We start from the raw sequence: 27,854 nt of genomic DNA, 5'->3' as shown, positions 1-27,854 counted from the left end.
TTGGGAACTGAGATCCAGAAGAGCCCGGCGGCTTGTTCAAGATGCCACATCGGTGTGTGGCAGAATCAAGAGCCTGACACCATCCCCCCACCCCCACCCCACCAGCCAAGTCTGATGTCAGTCTTCGCTGGAGGGGGGCATGCCGAACCTTGGCTTTGACCACACATTCAGGTGGCCTGGGGACCACAGAGACCGAGGTCTTGGTGAGAGGGACAGAGAGCAAACAGCCTATTGCCACCAAGGTCCGCAGGATGGGCTGGGAAGCAGGACATCACCCAAGAGGAGGCTAAGCCGGGTTTGCAGAGCTGCTCCCTCTCGGGGGTGCCTGTTCTGCCTGCCCACCCAGGGCTGGTCTGCCGGGCACCTGCCTCTGCTCCCCTCCCCGGAAGACTAAAGGAATCCCAGACTGCAGCTTTCCTCCCTTCTTTTAGGAGAGCAAGCTTCAGGCTCTGCAGATGGTGCCAAGTCCCACTTACCCACACCCCGTGCAAACCCCCGTGCCTTGCAGGACACGCGTGCCTTGCATACAGGTGTCAGCGCCGAAGCATGCCAACGCCCCTCGAGGCTCACAGGCTTGCAGGTACATGCGTGAGGCCCCTTCCTGTACGGGTGTGCGCTAGCACAGAGTATGTCCTTAGGTGCAGGGTGTCAGGTCCTGGCCCACACTGATCCCCAAGGCCCGCCCTGCCCTCTACGGCACTGGGCCACCAGCACCCGCCCCCCACCCCCCACCCCCGCCGAGTGTGCCTGAGTGTGCAGTGCACGCTCGCTGTGGGCGTGGAGCCATCTCACTGCTCTCACCTGGCAGGCCCTGGTTATGGCTCCCAGCCTGGGGGAGAACTTCCCTTTGCAAAGTTAGATAACAGGCCGGGCTCTCCGTCAGAGGATTGGCGCGGGGGCTCCACGTGCTGCGGCTGGCGCAGGGCCAGGCCCGCCCTGCCAGGCAGCGGGAAGGGAAGGCCTGGCTGCAGCCGGAGCTGGCGGGTGGCCGAGCCGGGGGTGGACGGGTGGGCCGGGGCCTCTACTGCCCATTGGCTGCCTCAGGCTCCCGCCCCGCCCGCCTCCAGAGCCTGCGGCTCCCGGGCCAGCTCCTGCCTCTCTAGCTGCTTCTGAACTCCCCCGAGCAAGCACCTCCTGCCGGGCCATGTCGAGCTGCGACCGGATTGGAGTGGCCCCTGCCATGGACATGCCTGAGGTCCTCAAGTCCCTGCTGGAGCACTCTCTGCCTTGGCCAGAGAAGAGGACAGGTAGGAACGGGGGTGGCCTGCGTTGGCCGTCTGCCCGGGTACCCTGGAGCGGGGGCGGAGGGGGGCAGTCACAGGCACGGTGGCAGGACGGGCATCTCCGAGCTGGGGAGGGTCCCCGGCCGGGGTCTGCCCCCGGCCCCTCCCTGGGCAGGAGCAGGGCTGGGTGCAGAGAGGGACACAGTGGGGAGCGTCCCTGCCACTCAGGGGCCGCCTCCTGGGCCTGCTAGCTTTGGGAAGCTGTGGCCAGCGTGGGGCCAGTGACAGGTGCCGTGCTCACGTGGGGCGAGGGCAGGACCAGAGCGCCCTGCTGGGACAATGCGCTGAAGGCTGACTGTTGATTAAGTTCCCTCCCTCTGCGTGTTGGGGTGGCGGCGGACTGGCGGAGTCTGTGGATCTGGGCCGTCTCCCGTGTCTGGAGAAGAGCCCTTCCTCCTTCCTCCGTTCGCCTGCTTCAGCTCCCGCTCGCTGGAGGGCTGAACCCCTGGATGGGATGGAAGCTGTTATGTAACAGGACCACAGGCTCGCAGCCCCGGTTCCTAGGAGACACAGGCAAACACGGGGCCGGGGAGCCCACGGAGGAGGCCGTGGACAGAGGGCCAGAGCCCGCACCAGGTGTCTCCTGAGTTCTGCCCTGAAAAACAAGCCCCCGGCCAGACTTGGGGGCCGGCCGGCTCAGAATGCTCCCTCCTGATACATAAATCTCCAAATCTCTTCTGTTCTAAATGTCAGGGGCTCACACCCGGGTCCTCAGGGCTCAAAATCCACATGCACCTTTAAAGGCGCCCGGCTGTCCTCGGCTGCGGGAGTCTCACTTGGGAGCCCCACGTGTCCCGTCGGGGAAGCTTTCTCAGGCTCTCGCTCATCCTGCTGTGTCTGTCTCATCACCAGAGCCTGGTTGTCCCCGCAGGACTTCCTTCCAAAGGACTCTTAGCCGTTCCCAAACTCTGGAGCTGGAGGACAGACACCACAGGCCCTGCCCTCTTTCTTATCCCTTGGGGAGGGAGGAGGCGCTGCCCGAGCAGGGGAAGGTGGCCCCCCGAGCTCAGGGCACCGTCCCTGCGGGCTCTCTCACAGAGCTCTGGGCCCAGGCCCCTCAGACCACACCCTGTGGTTTGAAGGCTGGGACAGTCGGGCCACCCCCCAGAGGCAGGGATCCTAGAAGCAGTTCCTATGCCTTTGTAGCCTCAGGCCCCAGCTGCTCACCAGGAGAAAGCCATCTTCTCAGGGGACCCTCAGCCTAGCCTGGCAGAGAAGCCGCAGCTGACTTCTTAGCATCTCTGAAGAGCCGTGTGGGTGGGTGAAGTTAGAAGTCCTCCCGAAGGCTAAAGGTGTCCTTTTCGCTCCAGGCACTCAAGGAAGGGAGGGTGTCTCGGGATGGCCCGGCGCATGCACAGAGACCAGCTGGTGGCCAGTAGCTCTGCAGGGACAGCTCTCAGCTGGACAGAAAAGGGTTCTGGGGTGATTCGGGGTGCTGCTCCTTGGACCAGGATAACAAAGCTTTTGAAATGTGGCAGCAGCTTCTGGCCGCGGGCTCCCAGCTGGTCCCTGGGACCAGCCGGAAAGTCCCTGCTACTTACTGTGGGTGGGCAAAATCGGGGTCCAGCAACTGAGGGGACTCGCCCAGGTTCTCAGGCAGAGCCTCTCCAAGAGCTGGCAAGGTCTGACTGAAGATCAGTTTGTCTGGTATGGCTGGGTTGGTCCAAGGGTCATGAACCAGAGCCCCATGCCACCTCTTATCACGTCTCCATGTGGCGTCTTACTGAGGGTCAGAAGCATGAGGTCCCATGGGAATGACAGATGCCAATGTGTAGATAAGATGAGGGGATAAAGGTTGAAGAGCTAAAGGGGTTACTGTACCCCACAAAGACCTCACTCATGCCTGCTGCCAACCCACCATCACGGCTTTTCAAAGCTACGAGACTTTCCACAGCTTCTTCTTCTTTTTTTTTTTAATGATTTTATCTTTAAGTAATCTCTGCACTCAAGGTGGGGCTCCAACTCACAACCCTGAGGTCAAGAATTGCATGTCCCACCGACTGAGCCAGCCAGGTATCCCTCTCCATATCTTTTATAAAAATAAATGTATCTACCTGAAAACCAATATCCCTTGGTTAAAAAAGAAAATACATATACTACACAGAATTAGAATTTCCAGCAGTCATGTAGCAAGTGCTTTATAAGGTCTCTCTCCCTGGGTCCCCCGACCCTGGCGTCTGACCTGAATGGGAAGAAGACGAGAGAAACAGCTTGTTGCCCCCAGAAAGCAGGCCTGTCCTCAGGATTGGTCACCTTCTGCTTTGGTGTGAAAGGGGTGGTTTCTGCACAGGAGACTGAGGCCTGTTTACAAACTCCCCACTTTCTCCAGCCCAGTGATTGCCTCAGCACACGTTTGGGTCACCTGCAGAGGGTATCTTGGGTCCCGTGTGAAGGAATTTTAGAAGCAAGCCATGCAGAGTGTGCGAAATCCCAGGTGCGCTCTCACGAGCCCCTGCTCTCCCTGACGCGTCTCCCTCCGGGTTCTAGTTCAGAGATGCTCCCTGAGTTCCAGCCTCTCTCCCTCTTGTAGCCCCCTGGATCTCCCCTCAGCAGCCTGCGCAGACCTCCACTTCTTTCTGGTCCCCCTAATCAAGCCGACTTTCTCTAGCAGAGCTGACCAGACGGGAGCCTCCCTTGGCTTCAGGTCACAATGGCCACCTGGTGGTCCTTCACTCTGGTCACCAGTTGGACTGATTTTCCTGAGGGCAGACAAATCATGTCCGGTGAAAGAGGGTGTCTGGACCCCGAGTCCTGACTCAGTTTCCCCTCTGTCTCTGGTTCCTCATTCCTGAGGATGATTCGTGTTTCCACTGCTGCCCCTTCTCCAGGGGATCCTCTTCCAAGAGGTGATTCTGTTCTGTTGCACATTTTCTCACCTTCTTCTCCAGCTTCTGGAAAGACCCTGCTTCTCTCAACCACACTGTTAGATCTTTATACCCTATCCTTCCGTCAACGTGTGGGGCCTCAGCTGCTCTGAGGCTGGCCCCCAACTTTTCTGCCAGCTTTGGCCGCTCAGGCCTCTTTTGCAGGGAGCCGTGCGGCAGGAACCCACACCCAGAGGTTGAACAAGGCCCTCACTCGGAGTGGGGCAGGCAGGGTACCCGCCTCAGAGAGCTTCTGGCTAGAATCCCTTGTGAGCCACCCAGCAGGGCATCCTTGACATGTCCCCATGCCCAACCTGTACAAGGTACAAAGCATGCCTGCTTCATGGGTGTATTGCTAGGATTCGATGACTTACCCTACGAGGAAACCCTTTGCAAACTGTAAAGTCCTACACTGTTTTCCCCATGAGAGACAAAGCCACTGGGCCTGGGATTCTGCGCCTTCCACCAACATCATATTTGTAATCTGACCCTCCCTTCTCCGCTTTCCACCCTCCTTCCCGCCGATATTCTCCTTGAAAGAACTGGGTGTTGCAATCTGTGGGTACACACACACACACACACACACACACACACGGCTGTCTCCTTGGAAACACGTGCTGAGGCTCCCGGGGCGTGGTGCCATTGTCTGCACACACACACCCCCACCCCTGTGCCCGCCGAGCTGACCAGAGCAGGGGCTGAATAACGCTAGGGCAGAGTCAGGGGTGCGCGAGAAGGGCCTGGGCATCCTCCCCTTGGAGGACTCAGTTAAGCCGGCCAAAAACCAGACTCATTGCAGCCTGGGCTGTCCTGAGCTTGGCCTCAGGAAAGGTCCATGTGGTTGCCTCCATTCCCAGCCTGGCGGAACCGGAGAGAAACTGAGAAAGTGTGAAGTTTGCTTTCAGGGAAAAGGAGGGCGCGGGTGGGGGTGGGGGTGTCTTCAGCGTTACCGGGCATGTTAGCTCCTTTAATCCGACTGCTCCTAAATGGGGAGGAAATGCACCCAGAGGGATCAGCTGCCCTCCGGGCCAGGGTGTGGACCAGCCTCTCTTCTTGGCTCCCACGTTAGGACTCGGAGCCTTCTTTCCTACTTGTTTCCCCACCATCGCGGATCCCTGAAACGATCAGTTCGTTCCTGTGGAGTGCGGGGAAACTGACAGCTGTGTCCGAAACTGACAGGCTGCCCCTCGCCCAGGTTATGAGCCTGACCCAAGGCTAGGCTGCCACAGGAATGAATCCCGATTCTAAGAGCCACCGGTTCCTTGAGTGTGAGCGTTTTCATTACCATTTGTGAAGTGGCTTTGCAAGGGCCTTATGATTAGCCATTCCATAATGAGGAGACGGAATGCTCACGAAAGGGAGGGCCATACACTTATCAAGGCTTCCAGCCCAGCTCTGCCCGCTGCCAGGCTCCTCCTCTCCCACCGGATTCCCCAAGAGCTCTTCAGTCATCCGATCGCTTACTGAGTGTTTGCGGCACTTGTGGCTGGGGGCGGTGAATGACCCAAACACTGCCCCCTCACCTGTGTTTGCCTTCCGGTGGGGAGAGACAGGCAGTCAGCCGTGAGGAGGGTCAGGGCCATCCTCTCTGAGGGGGCGATATTGGGACAGAGGCCCAGAGAGTGAGGGAGAGTGAGCAACACCGAGAACTTTCAGGCTGAGGGAACAGCACCTGCAAAGGCCCTTTCCTGGGTCGGGAAAGACACATATTTGAGCAATAAAAGGCCACCGTGGCTGTCAAAGGTGAGCAAGGTGGAGAGAAGGAAGAGGTGAGGCTGGAGAGACCCGCAGAGGGGAGAACCTGCAGGGCCTCGAAGATCCGAAAGAAGAGCGAAGCTGTCCTATCCCTGCCTGCAAGTCCTCACCCCACCCCCGCCCCCACTATTCTTGGGGAAGCAGCAGGTGGGGAGGAATGTTCCCAGAACAACCCAAAATGCAATTAGACAGAGTGAACTTCCACAGAGCACTTGCTAGGTGCCAAGCGCGGTTCTCGGCAGCGTGCCTGAATTGTTTGCCTTCGACATTCAGGCACAGAGAAGCTAAGTAACTTGCCCAAGGTCACACAGTTAGGGAAGTAGTCAAAGTAGGAATTAAACCCAGATGGTCTGACTCCAGAGCCCACACCCTACCACAGCACCATCAACGCAGCGTTCCCCGGAGAAACCATGGTTGTCAGTGGCTGTTGAGACGTGGCAGACGTTGGAGGTGATGGCTTCTCTGGAAATGGCACTCTTGGGGCAGCTCTCCATCTGTAATCCGAACCCTGGGAGTGGAAAAGAGGCGAGCCAAACAGGAAACTCGTACTGAAGAGATGGGCAGAAGTTAGTGAAGAGCTCCACCCACCACTTCTCCCCTAGAACACACTGAGACCAAGGTACAAACCACAGCCCAGAACTCCGAGGCCACAGGTATGCGAGCTATGGGCCAGGCTTGTGCTGGGGACTTGCCGTCACGGGTGGCTCACATTTGTTATTCCAGGTTCCGCTGTGAATCAACACAGTGGCTGTGATTTCGTGTTAATAACGTTCCAAATGTATAGGACTTGGCTCTGAAGGATTTTGTCAACCTTCCTACCAGCCCTGCCAACAAAGGGAGCCAACAAATATTTACTGAGTTACTACCCTGAACCAAGTTTCGTGCTCTCCTGCATTGGGCGAGGCCCACAGATAAATGGGCTTTGTTGAGAGCTCGATGGAAGCCTTCTCACTGTCCTGCTCTTACCTACACACACCATGCTCCGTAAAGTCAGAAGACTGGAAGAGGTGCTGTCCTACTGGATGCCGACTCTGTGGCCAAATGGATCTTTGTGGGACTATCTGGCCAAAGGCTCCTGGGCTGGAGTTGTAGCTCCTCTGAAATCCAAATTTAAATAATAATACTCTGAATGGCATCATGGCTTAATGAAAGGCACTTGTTCTGCATATGCTCAATTAAGTTTTTTTTTTTAGTAAGTTTCTTTTTTTTTTTTTTTTTTTAAGTAGGCTCCATGCCCAGTGTGGAGCTCAACGGGGGACTTGAACTCACGACCCTGAGATCAAGACCTGAGCTGAGATCAAATCTGACTGATGCTTAACCGAGCCACCCAGGCAACCCTCAATGACATTTTTAATTGGGGTTGGTTAGCAGGTTTCTGAAACACTAAAGAGAATTTAAAGCCAGTCTAGCTCTGGAAAAGGGACATTTCACATCCGTGCTCTGCTGTAGCTTTGAAACTAGAACTCAGCCTCCCGGAATAATTTTACTCCTGACCTGACACAACCTGAAGGAAGGGGAAGTGCGGAGGCCCACCCACTCCATGACATTCACCGTTCAGGCAGGCACTTGAGGTCGCTTCTCACACATTATCCGCATAACCGCTCTCTGAGGTAAGCACATCCACCTCGGTTTCTGAGAGACAAATAGGAGGCTTAGGAGAAGTCACTTGCCCAAGGCCATGTCAAGGCCATGGCTAGTCACCAGTTGAGGGGCCACCCAACCCAGGCCTGCCCCCAAGTCCACAATTCAACCGCTGCCCCCCGGAACCATGCTTCCCTCAAAAAGCCACTGCAGCGGGGCGCCTGGCTGGCTCAGTCGGTAAAGCCGACCGGCAGGAAGCCTGTTTCTCCCTCTTCCACTCCCCCTGCTTGTCTCTCTCTCTCTCTCTCTCTCAAATAAATAAATAAATCTTAAAAAAAAAAAAAAAAGTCACTGCATTGAAAACCCACCACGAAAGAACACTGAGGTAACACTTCACACCTTTACAGTCTTAACCGTGTAATGACATATTCTTGGTTGTTTTTTTTTAAAAAGAGTTTATTTATTTGACAGAAGTGACATAGCCAGAGAGGGAACACAAGCAGGGGGAGAGAGAGAGGGAGCAGCAGAATCCCCGCTGAGCAGGGAGCCCGATGCGGGGCTCGATCCCAGGACCCCGGGATCATGACCTGAGCCGAAGGCAGTCGCTCAAAAACGGAGCCCCCAGGTGCCCCTGACATGTTCTTTTTCTGGAGTTTTTTCCTTCGTAGGGCTCACACACACTATGGAAATCACCTAATTCTCACAACATCTGTTCCTCCTCTCTGAGAAGGGGTGAGGTGAGGCTATTGGTACCACTTTACTGATTGACAGGAAACAGGGTAGACAGAAGCTATTACGGTTCTCCTGTCAGCTGGAGAAGGAAGCCCGAAGTGTAAGGGCTCTCACCCCACCTCCAGGGTGGTGCTGCTGCATGCTGCCAGCCCACAACGTAGCTAAGCTCCTAGCTTGCAAGCAAGCACGAGAAAGGACATGTTTGTAATGTTCCCGCAGTGTTTGTGACACACCATTTACCCTGTGGTTATCCAGGAGAAAAGAAAGAAAAAAAAAAAACAACCTTACTGGGGAGTGTCAGGACATGAAAAGAGAATGGAATCAAAACTAAGTTTTATTTTTTTTAAGATTTTATTTATTTATTTGAGAGAGAGAGCACAAGCAGGTGGAGGGGCAGAGAGAGAGGGAGAAGGAGACGCCCTCCTGAGCAGGGAGCCCCATGCAGGGCTCGATCCCAGGACCCCCGGATCATGACCTGAGCCGAAGTCAGACACTTCACTGACTGAGCCACCCAGGAGCCCCTCAAAACTGAGTTTTAAAGTCCCCACCTGCTTGTCTTGCTTCTCACAAGTGTCACTCACCTGTTACGTTAAGTTGCTCCAGGATGGGTAGTAAATGGAGTTGGCATTATGCCTTTTGGATAACTGTAGCTTACAAAGAAATCTGAATCTTTATTCCGTCCTACTATACCCACCCCTGTTCTAAACAAATGTTATAACTTTCCACTGTTAAATGACCGCAAATCCTCCTCTAATACCTTGAAAATTGTTTTCCCCTTCAATAATGTCATATTAGCCAAGAAAATAGACATTTAACTCTAATACAACAAGTCTCACCATGGCCAAACCAGCCATTTTTTTTTTAAAGATTGTATTTATTTATTTGACAGACAGAGATCACAAGTAGGCAGAGAGGCAGGCAGAGAGAGAGAAAGGGAAGCAGGTTCCCTGCTCAGCAGAGAGCCCAACGCGGGGCTCGATCGCAGGACACCAGGACCATGACCCGAGCTGAAGGCAGAGGCTCAACCCACTGAGCCACCCAGGTGCCCCAAACCAGCCATTTTTCAAAAGGGTTCGTGATAATTTCCTCGGGCTACCCTTTGAATTTTTTTTTTAACACTTTGAAATTTGTTTCTGAAAACCTCTAGGTCAGTGTCTCCTAAAGATACCTTTTTTTTTAGTGTTTTTTTTTAAATATTTTATTTATTTACTTGACAGACAGAGATCACAAGTAGGCAGAGAGGCAGACAGAGAGGAGGGGGGGAAGCAGGCTCTCCGCGGAGCAGAGAGCCCGATGTGGGGCTCGATCCCAGGACTCCGGGATCACGACCTGAGCCGAAGGCAGAGGCTTTAACCCACTGAGCCACCCAGGCGCCCCATAAAGATACCTTTAAAAAAAAAAAAGATTTTATTTATTTTTTAAAAAGATTTTATTTATTTGACGGGAAAAGTGACAGCAAGAGAGGGAACACAAGCAGGGAGAGTAGGAGAGGGAGAAGTAGGCCTCCTGCTGGGTAGGGAGCTCAACTTGGGGCTTGATCCCAGGACACTGGGATCATGACCTGAGCTAAAGGCAGATGCTTGATGACTGAACCACCCAGGTGCCCCTTAAGATTTTATTTTTAAGTAATCTCTACATCCAATGTGGATGTCCCATGCTCCTCCAGCTGAGCCAGCCAGGCACCCCCTAAAGATATCTTTGTTTAGCCACGTACATAATTCCCACGAACAAGTCAACAGATTTTCTGTCCACAATTTAGTATTCTACTAAACAGAATCAGCATCCACCACAGGCAGCGGATTTGTGCCCATGAGTTTTAGTAAAATTATGAAAACTACCATCTGTTGCAGGTTTACAATTGTATAGTGCATTGGCTTACGGATACCCCAAAGGTAGACCCTGTCCTACCTCCGTTTGATATACCAGGAAAGGCGGCCTGGAGATGTGAAGCAATTGGCTGGAGGTATGAGCCAGCAGGCCACCAAAGTGTAATGCACATAGCAGTAGCAACTTGAATTTGAAGTCAGATGCCATCACCCTGTCCCAGCCATCTCCCAGAATCCCTTCAAAGTTCTCGTTTTCCAGGCCTGCTTAGGGGCCCAACTTCTTCTTCTTCTTCTTCCTTTTTTTTTTTTTTTTTAAAGATTTTATTTATTTGTCAGAGAGAGAAAGAGAACACAAGCACAAGCACAGGGAGAAGCAGGCTCCCTGCTGAGCAAGGAGCCCAAAGCGGGACTTGATCCTAGGACTCCAGGATCATGACCTGAGCTGAGGGCAGCCACTTAACCATACTGAGCCACCCAGGTGTCCAGAGCAGGGTAAGGGGCGGGGGGGGGGTGTGTGTGCAATTTTTCCTCCTCAACTCCCAGCAAAATTCTGATTGCATCAGCTGGACAGCTTTCAGGCAGGCTGTCGTCGGTCATGCACCTACACCAGGCTCCAAGGACAGCACTCTGTCATTCCCCAACCTGACTACTGGATGGCCCAGGCTCCTCGGTGAGAAACCAGATAAACAGGCCAAAGCCCCTCCCTAACCCCAGCCAGGGAGTTTAGACAGGGAGAGTTGAGTACTGTTCCGGGGCAAAGCAGAATGTGATTTATGCTCTAATAAGGTACAAAGTTCTGGGTGCTCTTTGGGATTAGCTTCCTCTACTGCCTCCGCCATTTGTGTACCCGCTCACATTTTACACTTTTACAGGTTTCCGGAGGCATTCCTAGGAGTATTTGTGTTTTAAGAGGACGTTCACCCACAAAGTGTGTAATCGGTACCCTGTGGAAAGGAATTTTGTTGTTTCGTTTTTCCCTAGGAGAAGGAAGGGAAAGTCCTAGAGAGGAACAGAATTGCAGAGCTGTTCAGGATTTTACAGATTAGCCCAACCCCTTCATTTTATGGATGAGGAAGCAGGCGCAAGTGAAGCCACTGGACTTTCCCAAGGTCATAAGCTAGTTAAGTGGGAGGAAGGAAGCTTGTACCCGGGCCCTAGCGCAGGGCCGGCCCTTTCTCTCCACCCGCGGGGCTCAAGAATGCTCCCTCCACGCTAGTGTTTATCTGGCTGCCACACCCGCACCAGAAACCGGGATCCGTGGGGAACCTGACACCCCCTCCTGCCCCCCCACCCCCCGCAGCAGCGACCAAGCTAGCTCGCGCCAACCCAACGGGCAGGGCAGGTCGCCGTCTGACGCCTTGCCCTCAGCCAACCTCTGGGTCGCGGAGGAGGAGGGGTGCGCGCTGGGTTTTGCGTTCCCGTCCCACGACCCCGGGCAGAGTCCCCGGAACAAAAAGGGCCGCCCCCCTCCTCCCCGCCGCAGCTCCGCACGTGCTACGCCTCGTGCGCCGCCCCGGCCCCGCCCCCGCCCTCCATTGGCTGCACCGCGCCTTCCTCCTCTTCTCCCTCCCCTCTTCCCACTAGACTCGGCTGCGGCTCCACGTGATCCGCGGGGGGACGGCCGCGCGGCTCCAGCGGGCGATTTGATAGGTTCCCCCGGCCGGCCTGGCCACGCCCAGCCCCGCTTCCTTTCAGGGGCGCGTCCGGGAGGTGGCGAGATTGCAATGAGAGGGAAGGGGGAACGGCTGCGGTGGTCAGGGAGGAGGGCGGGGGCTATGAAGAGGGAGGCGAAGGTGAAACCGCGGGTTGAGGGAAAGGGGCTGCTGTCGAAGAGAGCCCATGACGCTGACTCCTGCAGGCGCCAATCAGGTGACACAGGGGCGGACGGGGCGGGGTCTCCGGCGTTGCTCCTCACCTGGCCCCGCACGTGCCGCGCTAACCCCAGCGGCCTAACCAATCACGGCCCGGAAGGTTGCGCCTGCCCTCCTTACAGGGTGGGCCAATCCGAAGCCGCGATCCGGGGAAGCTGGCCTGGCCTCATGAATAATTAATATGCCAGAGCCTGTCCGCAGGCGGGGTAGGGATGGAGGGAGGTGGGGGTGCCGCTGGGCGCCTGCGCAGTAGCTGCCCGTGTCGGCAGCTGCTGCGGGTCGCACGGCTCTGGCCCATCTCGGGGGGCGGGCGGGGGAGGCGAGGCGCGCGAGCAGAGCGCGGGGCACGATGTCGGACGCGGGCGGCGGAAAGAAGCCGCCTGTGGAGCCGCAGGCGGGGCCGGGCCCGGGACCGGGGCGCGCAGCTGGGGAGAGGGGCCTGCCGGGTTCCTTCCCCCTGGTCCTGAAGAAGCTGATGGAGAACCCCCCGCGGGAGGCGCGCCTCGGTGAGGGGAGGGGGTCCGCGCGCGCCTGGGGGCGGGGTTTCTGCAGGGGCGGGGCCTTGCGAGGGCGGGGCCGGGCAGGTCGGAGGTCAGGGTGTAGTTGTCCTGCGGAGGGGCCTGGAGGGCGAGGCGAGGGAGGTGGGAAGAGAAGGTCGGGCCGACTGGAGAGAGGCTAGGTCAGATGGGGGCTGGCGGGGAAGGGGCTGGAGGGAGGAGGTGAGGTGGGGGTCGCATTGAGGAGGTTCATTCGGGCAGCCTCCCGGCGCGCGCGACGTGTGTAGGGGTTACTGGGGAGGCCGGTGGGGGTCGAGGCTCCCCCTTAAAGGATGCTCCAGGGCGCCTTCTCTGGGGATGCCGGCATCAGAATCACTTGGGATGCTAGTTTAAAATGCTGGTTCCTGGGCCCCACCCTTCGCCCCCGAATTTGCGGCTGCTGGCACAGGTATCTGCATTTGAAGGAGCACCCCACTTCTGTGATTCCAAAGTCCACTAAAGTTTGAGGAGCGCTGATATATGGTGGCAGATTGTCTTTGTATGTGGACTTCCTGCACCTGGGAGGAGGACCTCTCTTCATCCCTGCGTGTGCGTATCCCCAGCTACTGGGTGCACACAGGAGATTTGCTCTGCTGCTGAGGTGGGGGAGGGGTGTCAGGAGAAGGGATGTGAGGCGCCTTCCCAGGGAGAGGTTGGGACGAGGCAGGTAGAGGGAGGAGTGTCAGAATAAGGCCGCTGTGGCGCCTTCACCCGCTTGTTTGGGGCTGACCCTAGACTTTGGGGCCACTGTAGCAGAGCTGGGCTGCTACTTGTTTCCTAGGCCACAGAGGTCCCTGGAGCCTGTGTGGAAAGCAGGTTTGGCTCTATTTTTTGGACTGAGGACGGGAGGTTCGGGGCACAGGAGGAGTGCCACCTATTGTGAGGGTTTAGGTGCACGGAGGTATGCTTTCCATCTGAGATCTTTGCATTTCTAAGAACCATCAGTGTCGTTCAGGATTTGGGAAGGAGTAAGCCTTCTGTGAATTGCCTTTTTTGAGGAATTACTTTTCTTTTTAAAAATGCTGTTTCTCTTCGTTTCCGGGATGCGTTCTGAGGTTGCCATCTCTGGGGCTGCCACTGTTGAGTTATAAATAGCTTACGCACATCAGGTAAGGCCAGGCTCTCCCCTCTTGCTTTGGAACCTCATGTCCACAGACCCTTTTCTTTGTTTTGAAGGCAGTGCTTTGTTCCAGATGTGGGGATGAGACAAGCCACTGAGACAGGTGTACACATCTCTCAGGTTCTTATTCAAGATTACCAAGCAGCAACCATGGAAAACAGTAATTCTACCTTACATTTGCATAATGCTTACAAAGCACTTTGACATAATCTATTTAGTCTTTTGTAGCGATCCTGTAAGATATTATCCCCACTTCCCAGGTGAGAAAAGCTGAGGCTCAGAAGGTGAGGATGCTTCCTCAAGGTCACCTAGCTAGGCCTTACAGCTCTCTGCCTGGTCTGGTGCTTTTTACCGTATCCCTGGCATCCACTGCTACCCATCCCTGTGACCTCTGTGATGGACCTAGTCCTTTACCATCTCCTATAATTAAAACTCCGATTGTAATTTATAAAAAATTAGGAAAACACTGATTTAAAATATTCTTGGGTTGTGTGACTGGCTCAGTCAATAGAACACTCAACTCTTGATCTTGGAATCTTGCGTTCAAGCCCGACGTCGGGTGTAGAGCTTACTTAAAAATAAATTTAGGGGTGCCTGGGTGGTGCAGTCGGTTAAGCATGTGACTTTTGGTTTCAGCTGAGGTCATGATCTCAGGGTCCTGCAGTCGAGCCTGGCGTCGGGCTCGGCACGCAGGGTGCTGTCTGCTTGAAATTCTCTCTCCCTCCACCTCTGCCCCTCCTGCTGGTGCTCTCTTTCTCTCTCTAAAATAAATAAATCTTGGGGTGCCTGGGTGGCTTAGTTGTTAAGCATCTCTCTTTGGCTCTGGTCATGATCCCAAGGTCCTGGGATCAAGCCCTGCATTGGGCTCCATGCTTGGTGGAAAATCTGCTTCTCCCTCTCCCAATCCCCCTGCTTGTGTTCCCTCTCTTGCTGTCTGTTTCTCTGTCAAATAAATAAATAAAATCTGTAAAATAAATAAATCTTTAAAAATAAATAAATTTTTAAAAGAAATTAAAATAAGAGAATAAAAATTTTAAAAATATATTTGTTTAATTGCTTACACCAGATAAAACTTGGAACTTACTGTTACTTGTCCTTCAGTATGGCTGTTTTTCTGTTCCCTTTTCCTGCCTCCTCTGATCCCCATGATCCCACCGACATGGGTCACAGTCGCTTCTGAATAGAATGTAGGGTCAGTATCTCAGAGGAGAACAAGGAGGATATCTGGCCCACCCACCCCACCAAAGATGGGCTTTCTTACTTCCCATCTGGTTTTAAACCAAAGCTTGGTACAGAAGGCAGTTGCAACAATTCAGGTTAGAAGCCATGACCAAATTCTGTTTGTCAGAACCTCCACCTTTTTAACACACTGGGTGTGTCCATTTTTATTGGACCAACAGGCTGATTTTTGGCTGACTGTGGTCTAGGAGGCCATGCATGACTGGTTTATTTCCAACATAATCATATTTGATTTCTCTTTTTCACTTCAGAATCCAGAGTTCAAAGTTGTCTCCCTCAATTTGAAAGCCCATTATGAACTTGTCATGATTTTATCTCTTGATTCCCTGATTAGCCTCCCTGTCACTTTGATTTCCTTCTAACCATGTCACATTTCTTTCATCTTTTTTTCTTAATTTGCCCTTTCTTACATACCTCTGTACATAGCTTTTGGGCTGAGACAATTAGGTATGTACCGGTCCCCACTAATTGATTAGTTTTGCTATGAATGGGAACAAGCTTTTTTTTTTTTTTTTTTAATAAGCTTTTCTTCTTCAGCTCCACCCCATCCTTCTTCCCAGAAAACCTGCCTTCAGTCTTCTCTGCTTATTCAGGGATAACGGTCTCTTGAAATGGTTGCTCCGAAAAAGGTCCTGAAAAGACAGCTCCAGGCCCTCTCTATCCAGTAAACCTAAAGGGAGTCAGTTTGCAAACCCAGCATTTTTCATTCAGTATGCACATTTTCCCTCAGCTGGCTCCCGTCGTGGTCCTTGAGATGTAGAAATTAATCAGATATAGTCCCTGCCCTCAGCGAGCTCACAGGAAGAGCAAATGCCTGCTGTGTGCCAGGAACCACACAAGGCACTTTCAAATGTTGTCTCTAGGGGCACACCTGGCTGGCTGAGTCGATGGAACATGTGAATCTTGATCTCGGGGTCGTTAAGTTCGAACCCCGCATTGGGTATAGAGATGACTTGAAAATAAAAATCTTAAGGGGCGCCTGGTTGGCTCAGTGGGTTAAAGCCTCTGCCTTCGGCTCAGGTCATAATCCCAGGGTCCTGGGATCGAGCCCTGCATCGGGCTCTCTGTTCGGCAGGGAGCCTGCCTCCACCCCCCCACCTGCCTCTCTGTCTACTTGTGATCTGTGTCTGTCAAATAAATAAATAAAATCTTCGAATAAAAAATAAATAAAAATCATTTTTTAAAGATTTTATTTATTTATTTGCAGACAGAGATCACAAGTAGGCAGAGAGGCAGGCAGAGAGAGAGGAGGAAGCAGGCTCCCCGCAGAGCAGAGAGCCCGATGCAGGGCTCCATCCCAGGACCCTGGGATCATGACCAGAGCCGAAGGCAGAGGCTTTAACCCGCTGAGCCACCCAGGTGCCCCAATAAAAATCTTTCAAAAAAATGTTATCTCTCGTCTTCACCAAAGGGGCTACTTTATCCTTATCTATAGTGGAGGACACCGAGGCTGGGAGAGGTTAAGTAACATGGCTAAAATCACACACCACAGCGAGTGGGTGGCAAAGCTGGGGTTCAAGCCCAAGGCTAGGTTACTGTGGAGAAGCCTGGCTGGAGGGAACAGGACAGAACACCAAAGTTCTTGGTCTGAAGAATCCTAAAATATCCTTTCCTAAAATATTATTAAGATATCAGAAACTCCATTTCCTCCCTGAAGCCTCTCTCCTGTAGATGCCCATGCCAAAGCCTATTTTGAACTAATCTTGGGACCACATTAGACCCCAGAACTTGTGGAGAACATTCTGGGAAGGCCAGACCTGGGCAAGGCCATGCAGCCATGTCTGAAGGAGACCTGTGGGCCTCGGTCAAACAGCAGGTTATCACTGGAGAGCAGAGCGAGCTCTTGAAATTGATGGTCTGGATTGGGGCTCAGGTGGAGAGGAGTCAGCCCACAGCTGACTCCGAGAGGCCCACAGCTCGCCTCCTGAGACTGAATGACCCTCTTGTGTGATGTCTCATCACAGATTTTGTGTCTGCAGATAAAGAAAAGGGGAAGGAAAAGCTGGAGGAAGACGAGGCTGCGGCAGCCAGCACCATGGCCGTCTCAGCCTCCCTCATGCCGCCCATTTGGGACAAGACCATCCCTTACGACGGCGAGTCGTTCCACCTGGAGTACATGGACCTGGATGAGTTCCTGCTGGAGAACGGCATCCCCGCCAGCCCCACCCATCTGGCCCAGAACCTGCTGCTGCCTGTGGCCGAGCTGGAAGGGAAGGAGTCGGCCAGCTCTTCCACGGCATCCCCGCCATCCTCCTCCACGGCTGTCTTTCAGCCCTCGGAGACCGCGTCCAGCACAGGTGGGTGCCTGGCCACCTGGCCCGTGCGGAGAAGCCCGCTTCCCGCCGAGGACCACTGAGTGCGCACACCCGGTGAGGCCTTTCTCTCAGAGGAGGTCCTGGTGGGCCTGCAGCGTGGAGAAAGCCTCTGCACCCCGCCCTGGAGCACAGTCCCTGGGGCTGGAGACGAAAAGAGCAGCCACAGCACAGTTGGGGCCTTGCCGTGGGCCGGTGTGCTGCAGGTGTCTGGGCCCGTGGAGTGAGCCCTTGAAGGCCGAGGCTTTTCAGGATGGAGATCCCGTGCTGCGGTTCTTCAGCTCTGCTCTTTCACTCCACATGCGCTCTGCCAAAGCTTCCTGGCAAGCTCAGGCGGTAGTAATAGTAATAATAATAATAGTGGTAGTAGTAGTACCATTTATTTAGTTAAATAAATAATAAGTAAACCATTTATTTATTTCGTTAACATGAAATAAATGTTAGTAGCTAACATTTATTTAGCGCTTGTTCCGTGGCAGGCATTAACGCATAATCCTCACAAGAACCTTACGAGGTTGATACTCTAATACCTGTTTTGCAGGTGAGGAAACTAGAAGTAACTTGCCCAGGGTCACACAGCTGGTAGGTAGTGAAAGCAGCCAGGATGCCTTACCGCACAGCCAGGTACTGCTTAGGCACTGTCCTGCTACCAGCACAAACATGATCTCCGGGACTCTTTATTCTCTCGTCTCTCTTCTGTTGGACTTTTTTTTTTTTCCTAAAGATTTTTTTTTATTTATTTGACAGACAGAAATCACAAGGAGGCAGAGGGGCAGGCACAGAGAGAGGGGGAGGCAGGCTCCCTGCCGAGCAGAAAGCCCAATGCGGGGCTTGATCCCAGGACCCTGGGATGATGACCTGAGCCGAAGGCAGAGGCTTTAACCCACTGAGCCACCCAGGCGCCCCTTCTGTTGTACTTCTTGTAAAGTGGTGGGTGGTGAGTTGGTTTTTATGCCTCCTAGGCATGAACCCTTCAGAGGAGGCATGGCCGCTGTCTCTGGGGGCCCTACAAAGTTTTTTGCAGGCTCAGTTACAGGCACACACAGGCTGATGGCTCCCAAGAAGGATCCCAGGAGCTGGTGTTGGAACCCAAGGGACCCACCCCCAAGGAATTCTCATGCTCTAGTTTTATTATTTAACATCTTATTATGGAAGCACTTTCAAATACAAAAGTAAGAGATTACTGTATGAGCCCTCATGTAACCATCACTCAACCTTTCCTAATTCTTAACTCATAATCAATCTTATATTCCATAACCTCTCCCAGTCTCTCACCTCATTATTTAAAATCAAATCCTAGGGACTCCTGGTGGACTCAGTCAGTTAAGCGACTGCCTTTGGCTCAGGTCATGATCTCAGTGTCCTGGGATAGAGCCCTGAATTGGGCTCCCTGCTCAGTGGGAAGCCTGCTTCTCCCTCTCCCTCTGCCCCTCCCTGCCCCCTGCTCGTGTGCACTTTTTCCCTCTCTTTCTTAAATAAGTAAATAAAAGCTTTGGGGCGCCTGGGTAGCACAGATGGTTAAGTGTCTGCCTTTGGCTCGGGTCATGATCCCAGGGTTCTGGGATTGAGCCCCACATTGGGCTCCCTGCTCTGCAGAGAGCCTGCTTCTCCCTCTCCCTCTGCTACTCCCCCTGCCTGTGCTTTCTCTGTCTCTGTCAAATAAATAAGTAAAATCTTAAAAAAAAAAAAAGTAAATAAATAAAATCTTTAAGAAATAAATAAAATAAAATCCTAGATACTATGTAATTTCATCTGTACATATTTCAGTATGTATGTAAAATGTAAAAAGTGTAACGAAACTACCAGTTTTACATAAGAAATTGACAATATATCCATAAGCTTTCAAATTTCCAAAAAGTTGTCTCAGAAATGTTACTGTTTAGAGGGGCACCTGGGTGGCTCAGTCAGTTAAGTGTCTGACTCTTTAAAAAAAAAAAAAAAGTGTCTGACTCTTGATTCTAGCACAGGGCATGATCTGAGAGTTATGAGATCAAGCCCCACATGAGGCTCTGTGCTTACTGGGGAGTCTGCTTGAGATTCTCTCTCTGCCCACCCCATGTGCACACACCCACTCTCTCTCTCTCTCAAATAAATATATCTGTAAAAAAAAAAAAGTTACTGTTTTACAGTTTGTTCGAATCAGGATCCAAACAAGACGCACAGATCTCATTTAGTTATGTCTCTTAAATCTTCTGTAAACTTTGGGATCCCCTCTCCTTTTTTTCTTTGCGATTCATTTGTTGAAGACACTGAGTCATTGGTCCTGTAGAGTTTCGCACACGCTGGATTTTTCTGTCTGTATCCCTGTAGTGCCATTTCACATGTTCCTCTGCCCCTTGTTTTTTTTTTTTTGTTTTTGTTTTTTTTTCCTGTAAACTGATTAGATCTAAAGACTTCAGCTGATTTCCAGCTGAATTCTTGTTTGAGGGCCGCTCATTTCTGTGCTCATCAGCTTGTCCCAGAAGGCCGGGTCCGTGTGTGGGTAGGGGGCAGAGCTGGAAATGAGTCCTCATTTTATGCCTCAGGCAATTTGCCCAAGGTGGTGTTTGCCTCTGATACATTGTTGTTGTTTTAAGATTTATGTATTTATTTTAGAGAGAGTATTGGGAGGGGGCCCCCGGACAGAGGGAGAGGGAAAGAGAGAATCTCAAGCAGACTCTGAGCCGAGCGCGGAGCCCGACGTGGGGCTCGGTTCCACGACCCTGACATCATGACCTGAGCCAAAACCAAGAGTCACAAGTTCAACCAACTGAGTCAGCCAGGTGACCTGATTTTGTTTCTAAGTAAGCCTTCTTAATGAAACTTTGGGCATACAAACGTTCCCATTTCACAGCCCAGCGAATCCTCACAGAGTGAACCCACCCATGTAACTACCACACAAATCGGGATATAGAACACTGTTGGCGTCCCAGAAATCCCCTGTGATCCCCAATTCAGTCATGACTACCCAGAGGTAATCACTCCTTATCTCCATCACCAAAGGTGCACGGAATTGTATATTAATTGTATATATGTATATCTTATATATTTTGTTTGTTTTGCCTATTATAATTATGTTCATAGTCTGATATTTATAGGTGCCTATAGCTAGCATTATAACACACATATAAATTATATATTTATAAAAAATACTTATGGAGTACTCTGTGGCAGAAGAAAACAACAATACAGGTAAAGTAAGTTTTATACTGAAGAACCGTACACATGGTAGAAACGAAAGGAGAGTTCCCCCTCCGTCTAGCTGCTTTTCCTCAAATTTGCGAGGAAATTTATCTCATACCTATAGCAGTTTGTTCATTTCACTCGCTTGAATGACTCCATCGTCTGATCATACCACGTTTCTCCATTCTGTGGCTCATGGGCGTTTGAGGCATTTCCAGTTTTAAGTTATGCACAGCCCTGCCGTGGTCATTTACATGCGTGTCCTTTGGTAAATACATCTGTGCACTTCCGTGGGGCTGGGTCATCAGACACGTAGACGTTCAGCCTTTGTCGGTTCCGCCACACAACGTACAAAGTGGCTGTGGCCGTGGCTACTCGTCCCAGCAGGGTGTGGGAGTCCCGCTTGTCGGGCTCTGGCCCCCTGGCTGTTTGGCTTGTGGGTGTAGGATTTGGCAGCTGCGGCCTTCCCACCCTTACCATGTGGGTCCCTGGTCATTCGCTCTCCTTATGTCCAGCCCTTTTTGTAATTAACCCTCTCTAAGAGGAGCCACTGAGTTTATGCACACAAGCCAATGAAAAACCGTCAGGTCACCTGTCTGCTCAGAATCCTCCAGTGGCTGCCCCCATCTCAGGCTAAAAGTCAGAGTCACCGGCACTGGTGACATTTGGACGAGATAATTTTTTTTTGCTGGGGTGGGGGGAGGGGTGGGGCTGTGCATTAGAGGATGTTTAGCAGCATTCCTGGCTTCTACCCACGAGATGCCAGCTGACTCCCCCCTCCCCCCTGCCACTGTGTGGTCACACGTCTCTGGCAGGACAGAATCATCCCCTATTGAAAACCACTGCTTTCTGGGGATTAAAAGGCCTGCATGTTGTGTTCTGGACCTGTGCTGTTACTCCTTCCTCCCATCCTTCCTCTTCAGCTACAGTGACTGCCCCTTGGTTTCTTTTTTTTTTTTTTTTTAAGATTTTATTTATTTATTTGACAGAGATCACAAGTAGGCAGAGAGGCAGGCAGAGAGAGAGGGGGAAGCAGGCTCCCTGCTGCGCAGAGAGCCCGATGCAGGGCTCGATTCCAGGACCCCGGGACCATGACCTGAGCCAAAGGCAGAGGCTTTAACCCACTGAGCCACCCAGGTGCCCCATGCCTCTTGGTTTCTTGAATACCGCCGCCTGCCTGTGCACATCCCAGTGCATTTGACGTTCACTCCTGCTGAAATGTTCTCCCGAACAGCCACATGGCGTCCAGCGCTCTTATAGATATTTTTAATTTATCTTGTGTAATGTCAGCCTTCCCCCGCTTGAATAACATTCCACGAAGGCAAGGATTTTTACTTGTTTGTGCACTGATTTGTCTTCGCAAGGACAGTTCCTGGCATATGGTAGGTAGTTAACAAATATCTGTTGACCGGATATTTTGTGTACTTCTACCAGTAGCATTGGATGAGCAGGCCAAAGGTATGTTTTGTTGTTTTTTTATGACTTATCTGTAGTAACGCACAACCTTTGAATTCTGAAAGTGCCTTTCATCCAATGTCCACAACAAAGTGGCAGCCAGAAAGGGTGGGAAAGAACAAGGATTCAGAGTCAGCCAGACCCAGACTCAAACTGTCGTTCGGTCACTTACCGTCTGTGTGATGCTGGGACAACCAGGTTGTGTCTCTGAGCCTCAGTTTTGTTATCTATAACATAGGGTTAACACCTGTCTGCCTTTCAGAGTTGTTCTAAGGCTGAACGAGCACTTTGATATGTCTTGAGGGATTCAAAAGTGGAAGCTATTTCATTGTTCAGTCTGTGTCCCTAGCCCATAATAGTTCACAGAGAAATTCAGCTGTTTCTCATTATTTGAGAACTTGAAACCACAGGAAGTCAAGGGGGTATAATGACTTAATGTTTTGCTTAACATTTCTGGGGGGAAGAAAACAATCGGAAAATCCTTTTTCGAGGGCCTCTGTTTCCTTTTGAGCATTTTGTTCCTACAGAAAAGAATTCTTTCCATATTTGTGTTCTTGCGTTGAATCACTTATGCCAACTTGGGGGCTGATGCTGTGGTGGTTTTTCTTCCCTGCATGTGGCAGTGGCTGGGGCAACCTTGAGATTCAAGCAGGTATCCGGGTGTGGGGCATGAGCCTTTGCTGTCCAGTGGACTGTGTCGGGACCACCTGCCTCTGTGTCTTTCAGAATCTTCCCTGGAAAAGGAGAGGGAGACACCCAGTCCCATCGACCCCAACTGTGTGGAGGTGGATGTGAACTTCAATCCTGACCCTGCTGACCTGGTCCTCTCCAGTGTCCCCGGCGGGGAGCTCTTCAACCCTCGGAAGCACAAGTTTGCAGAGGAGGATCTGAAGCCCCAGCCCATGATCAAAAAGGCCAAGAAGGTCTTTGTCCCCGATGAGCAGAAGGTAAGCTGATATCTGAGCTGAGCGGCTGTGCTGCCTCCCATTTGATTTTGTGCAGAGGACCCTCTCTCCTTGTGGACACCGTTTATGAAGGCATGAGTTCAGAGCACAGAGCCATATCCTGCAGCAGTTGGTAGAAAGAAAGGGAGTCAGGTAACATTTGGCCCCGGTACGACTCCCTGTAGCTTCTGTCTTTTCTAGCCGCCACCGTGGTGATGTTCCCACTTCCCTGGCTTTGGCCCAGCCTTCAGGCAGGAGCTCACTAGGCCACAGGAACTGGGGTTGAACAAGCCCTTGCTTTGAAGGACAAAAGATGGTTGTATGTTGCCATCCCCAGGGAGGAGCAAGCAGCTTTTAAGCTGATGCTTTTGTAGGAACTCGGAGAGTGGGAGGGAGAGGAGGATTTTGTAGTCCTTCCGTCCTTTCTTACGGAAAACTCCAAGGAACCTATTTCCTCCAAGCTTTGGAATCAGGCAGACCTGGGTTCAAACTCCATTTCGCCACCTAGACCTCGCCAGGCCTCAGATGCCTCATCTGTGGGGCGGAAATAACCATAGCCACCTCTCGGGAGGTTTCTGAGGCTTCAGTGACAGTGACAGTGAAGACGGTGGACATTTGTGTGGTCCTTATTGTACGCCGGGCACTGGCATAGGCTCCTTGTACACGGGAACTCGTCTACTCCCCAGACAGCTCTGTGTCACGGTCGCTGTTACTGTCCCGCATCATAAAGATGTGGGACAGGCAACAGCGAGAGGCTAAGGGGCTCACACGGTTCCCCTGCGAGGAAGTGGCGGAGCCAAGATTTAAACTCCAGGAACTGGATGCAGGGCACAGGCCCTTAGTCGTGACCAGAATGCTGAGGTGAGGCGAGGGTGTGGACGGTGCTTTATCCTGAAGCAGCCCAGAGCCGGTGAGCAGCGAGTCCCCTCTCCTCCCCTGCATATCCCCCCCCCCCCGGCGACCTTGCTGCTTGTTCCACCTTCCTGGGGGAAGGGGGGGCCCTCGGTGTCCTTGGCACTTGCAGCTCCTTCCCTGGGGTCCGAGCTTTTGGCTTGGTGGCACCAGGTGAGTTTCAAGAGGAATCTGGGGCGTAGGGTGCTGGCAGGAGGGGGAAAGGTTGGGTTTCCTCGTGGGGCGAGAGGAGACACCCACGGGGGACACTTGCCCACAGGACGAGAAGTACTGGACGAGACGCAAGAAGAACAACGTGGCGGCCAAACGGTCCCGGGATGCCCGGCGCCTGAAGGAGAACCAGATCACCATCCGGGCCGCCTTCCTGGAGAAGGAGAACACGGCGCTGCGGACGGAGGTGGCTGAGCTGCGCAAGGAGGTGGGCAAGTGCAAGACCATCGTGTCCAAGTACGAGACCAAGTACGGGCCCTTGTAACCCGTGCCCCCGCCGGGCAGCGCCGCCTGCACCTCAGACCTCTGCCTGGGGGCTCCCTGACACCCCACACACGCGTGGAGACTTATGACTCGTCATGGTCGAATGGTGGCACACCTGCTCCAGGAGCGTTCACGTTCAAGCTTCATTATCACATGGCCAGCGCACGTGGCGACTTCTCTGGGGGGCCAGCCTCCTCCCCCGTGGGGGTGCGAGAGAATCTACGTAGACGGGTGAATCAGCCTTAGTTTCTGTTCTCGGATGTCCCAGTTGAATCGGAAGGGGACCTCTGGGGTACAGATCTCCTTTCACAGGGGGCTCAGGCTTCCCTGACTCTCCCTCGGTCTCCAGCCTGGGCCACTGAGCCTGTCTCCACGGAATGAGTCGTGATCCTTGTCGCCCAACGTCTTCTCAGGTAGCGGGGCGCATTTCAGGTGGGGCGTGTCTGTCACCCACCTCCCCCTCCCCAGAAAGTCTTTGAGAGGCACATCCGTTCCCATCTCCTTCAGAGGTAGAAAGACAAAGCAGCTCCTCCATCGTGGCCCCCCGGGGGCCAGGCCACAGGAGCAGAGTCTCTGCATGGCCTGGGGTGGGGTGTGGGTCTGGGGCCTGCCGCAGAAGCGCACCCAGCCGTTCTTAGCTCCCACACCCCTTTTCTCCTGTGGCTCCGAGGCCTGCAAGCCAGGGAGGAGGCCCTGGCTGGGGGCCCTCCCCGAGTTTGATCTGCTTTGGAGGAGGGACTCCCAGGGTGGCTGGTCACCCAAGTCTCGACCACAGTGCAGAGGGAGGCCTTTTCATCTCCTCTTGTCCAGGCCACTCGTGGAGGCCACCTGAAACTTTTTTGTCCCACCACACTGGGCCTTGGAACCTGCTGTTTCTTTTCACCTAGTGACCATGCTCAGATCTTGGATTTAAAAGGAAGCCCCCACCCCTTGGCTAGGAAGCTTAACTTCCTGGAGCCAGGATGCCCCTTCGCATGGTGTTTAGAAAACCGGCCTCCACGGCCCCGTACACTGTGGCCGGAGAGCTGGGGCATGTTTCCCAAGAAGTTCCCCTTTTTTCTTGCTCTGCTCTCCAGCGTGGGCCAGGCCAGAGTCATCCACTTTCCCTAAAAGCAGAAGGAGGGCTTCCCAGTTCTTATTTTGGGATCTCTCCCCCATGCGAGCTGCCCGGAGTGTCTGCCCGCAGGACCCGGTGAGGCGCCACAGGAGTCACAGCTCAGCTCTTGGGCCGTTTGGTCGGGCTGGGGCCCCTGAGTCTGTGTCCCAGGAGACACCAGCCGCCCACATGAGCCTGGCTGCCGTGTGGAGGGGAGAGGTCCTCGCAGCTGTGGCCCCACTACCTCACAGCTGCTCCTTCCTCTTGTGTCGGCGGACTCAGTCGTCCTTCGGCTGTACCTGGAAGATTCGCTGAGGAAAGCCGTGGAACCCTCTGCTCACTGTGGTCAGCTGGGGCACCTGGAGATGGGTGTATTTATTTGCTCAGGGCAGGTAGCCTGTGGTAAAGAGGGGTCAGAGGCGACGGGCGCACTTTGTCATGCTTACCACTGGCTTTATTTAAAGTGGTGGCTCTGAGTCCTGGGCCCTGACCCTGAAAGACTTTTCCTAACAGATGTTAAGACCGGGGGGAAACCATGCACTGGTCATGGGCCACACCCCAGGGGAATGCCACGGCCCTCCAGGGACCTGCACACCTGCCCTTCCGGGTACTTGACAAGGGTCCCTGAGGCCAAGGGAGGCCATCCCCTCCCTCCCAATTTTGACTTTGTGGTTCTATAAAAACCGTGTTCACTCTCACTCTATTGTAACCACAACAGGGCCGTCGCATCCGGCATGTCCGTGTCCTGCCCCGGGCAGCTTGCCCGCCCGGGCACTCTCTGTCTGGTCTGGCTACCCACCAGTAGGGCAGTTCTCATTTTGTAATTGGTAGAAGAGCCTCCAGCTTACATGCTCTTCATTTTCTTTGGCCAGAAAGTATACGGTTTGTGTTGTGTTGTGTTTTGTTTTAAGGGTGGACATTTAATCTCTGGTTGGTGTCCATGTTCCCCCCCACCTCCCGCCAGCGGGTGGAATGATGGCCTGATGTCTCTCCTCTCTGTCTCACCTTCTGCCTGCTCAGTGCCCCCCTTTTCCTCCCCGCCAGGCAGTGGGTGTCTGGATTCTTCCCAAAGTGCTCACTTGGAAAGAGTGGGGCTGCTGGCCTCGTTCAGAAGAGCTCCTTGGAGTCAGGAGCCTGACAGGGACAGGAAGGGGGGGGGTCCACGGAAGGTTGACATTTGGGGGAAGAGGAGCGCTCAGGTAAAGCGTGTCTCCTTCCCAGGCCTAAGAAACGGGTGCTTGGAGCAGGAGAGGGCTGCTGCCTGCTCAGTATCCGTCCGGAGTTGGGAGTCTCCTTGACTCCCTCCTTGGGGCTGACAGCCAAAGAGTGTGGCTCCTGTGCTCAGATCTGTGACATCTCTAAGGAGCACGGGAGGCCAGGGGAGCCGGTGTGAACGGCTGCGGCTTCCCTTCGGTTCATGACTGCTTGGGAAGCGCTCGCCCCCCTGAGCTCCCTGTCTTCACCTTCGTGGCAGCCTCGTTGCAACCTCAGAACAGACAAATCATGAATGAGCTAGAATGTCGAAAGAATATACATATAATAAATGTATATCTAGATATAGAAATATATATATTTAGAGAGAGCTTTCGTGATGGCTAGCACCTTGGGGAGGACCTGGGTAACTCTTACCCTTGGCCAAAGGAAGGGGTTTGCCTGTCCGGGTCCTGAGGTTGGGGAGGGCACTGGGCAGGGACCCTTGACTCTGGGTAAGCACCGCCCTGCTGAGTGGGGCTGCTGGGGCCCCGGGCAGGCAGCTCATACAGTCCTCCAGCCTGAGGCGGGGTGGCAGGCCTGGGAACCAGCAGAGGAGGGCCCCGTTGTGCCGGGCAGCTCTCCATCCACGGCCCTGGGAGCTCGGCTCCCTGTAACACAAGGGGCCAGGAACCCCTGGTTTTCGTGGGAAAGCCCCACCCCAGAGCTCCTTTAACATCTGTTAATTAAGTGCAATAAATTTTTCTAGAAAATGGCAAAGATGACTTCCAGGTGGATATTGCTATCTTACGGTGTTGGGCATGCCAGAACACCACTTGGTTTTATTTTTCTAAGTGCACGTGGTAGAGTGTGTGGGGCTCTGCGTCCTCCCCTGGGAGCTGGCATTCCAGCGGGCCCCTCTCCCCTGTACCCTTGCTGGGGGAAGGAGGCAAGGAGAAAGCCCTTCTTCCCAGCCAGAGAGGGCAGAAGCAGACTGTAGCCCATTGGCCTTATGTGCGTGTGTGCGTGCGAATGTGTCGCTGCTGGTGGGCTGGAGTGATGTGGCAGGGAGGGAAGCCGGGAATGTGTCCTTTTCAAAACAAAATTAAATATTTTGAGATGAGAACTGTGGGACTGTCTTTTCTGTCCTCCTCTCCTCTTCCCGTGTTTCCTCTGCATGTGTCCCAGGCACCCCTGCATCACCAGCTGGCTCATCTCGGCCACTCTGTGCCTCAGTTTCCTCATCCAACCAATGGGAGTAATTCTGCCTGCTTACCTCATCGTGTATTGAGGAAGGACAAATGTCACATTCAGAGCAGTCGGAACAAGGAGAAGTGCGGTACAAATGCTAGAGAGACCGGGGACTGCTCAGGAAAAGAGTTCCCAAACAGGAGACCCCGGACAGCAACTATGTAAAAAGGAGAAAGTACAAAGACGAAGAGTGGGGTCCTGGGGATGGGATTCCAGGGGTTTTCCTTTTCTCCTTTGGCCGAGTTTTCTG

At 53.3% G+C, this 27,854-nt stretch overlaps 1 protein-coding gene across 5 annotated transcripts; it reads left to right on the top strand.

Moving 5' to 3' along the window:
• Window positions 1-1,114: 1,114 nt before the first annotated feature.
• TEF (TEF transcription factor, PAR bZIP family member) lies at window positions 1,115-27,473 on the top strand. Of its 5 annotated transcripts, none has more exons than XM_080811255.1 (4): window positions 1,115-1,247; window positions 16,787-17,104; window positions 22,463-22,683; window positions 23,852-27,473. In XM_080811255.1, the coding sequence occupies exons 1-4, from the start codon at window positions 1,145-1,147 to the stop codon at window positions 24,065-24,067; spliced, it is 858 nt and encodes a 285-aa protein (XP_080667381.1). In that variant the 5' UTR covers window positions 1,115-1,144; the 3' UTR covers window positions 24,068-27,473. The 5 variants fall into 5 exon arrangements, with proteins under 5 accessions (XP_080667381.1, XP_080667380.1, XP_080667382.1 ...); XM_080811254.1 differs by having other exon boundaries at window positions 1,119-1,247; window positions 16,772-17,104; XM_080811256.1 differs by lacking the exon at window positions 1,115-1,247 and adding an exon at window positions 11,784-11,910.
• The last annotated feature ends 381 nt before the right edge of the window (window positions 27,474-27,854 follow it).

This window comes from Martes martes (genome assembly GCF_963455335.1).
Source record: "Martes martes genome assembly, chromosome: 8".
Taxonomy (NCBI): domain Eukaryota; kingdom Metazoa; phylum Chordata; class Mammalia; order Carnivora; family Mustelidae; genus Martes; species Martes martes.
This window is presented reverse-complemented; position numbering and strand designations above follow the sequence as displayed.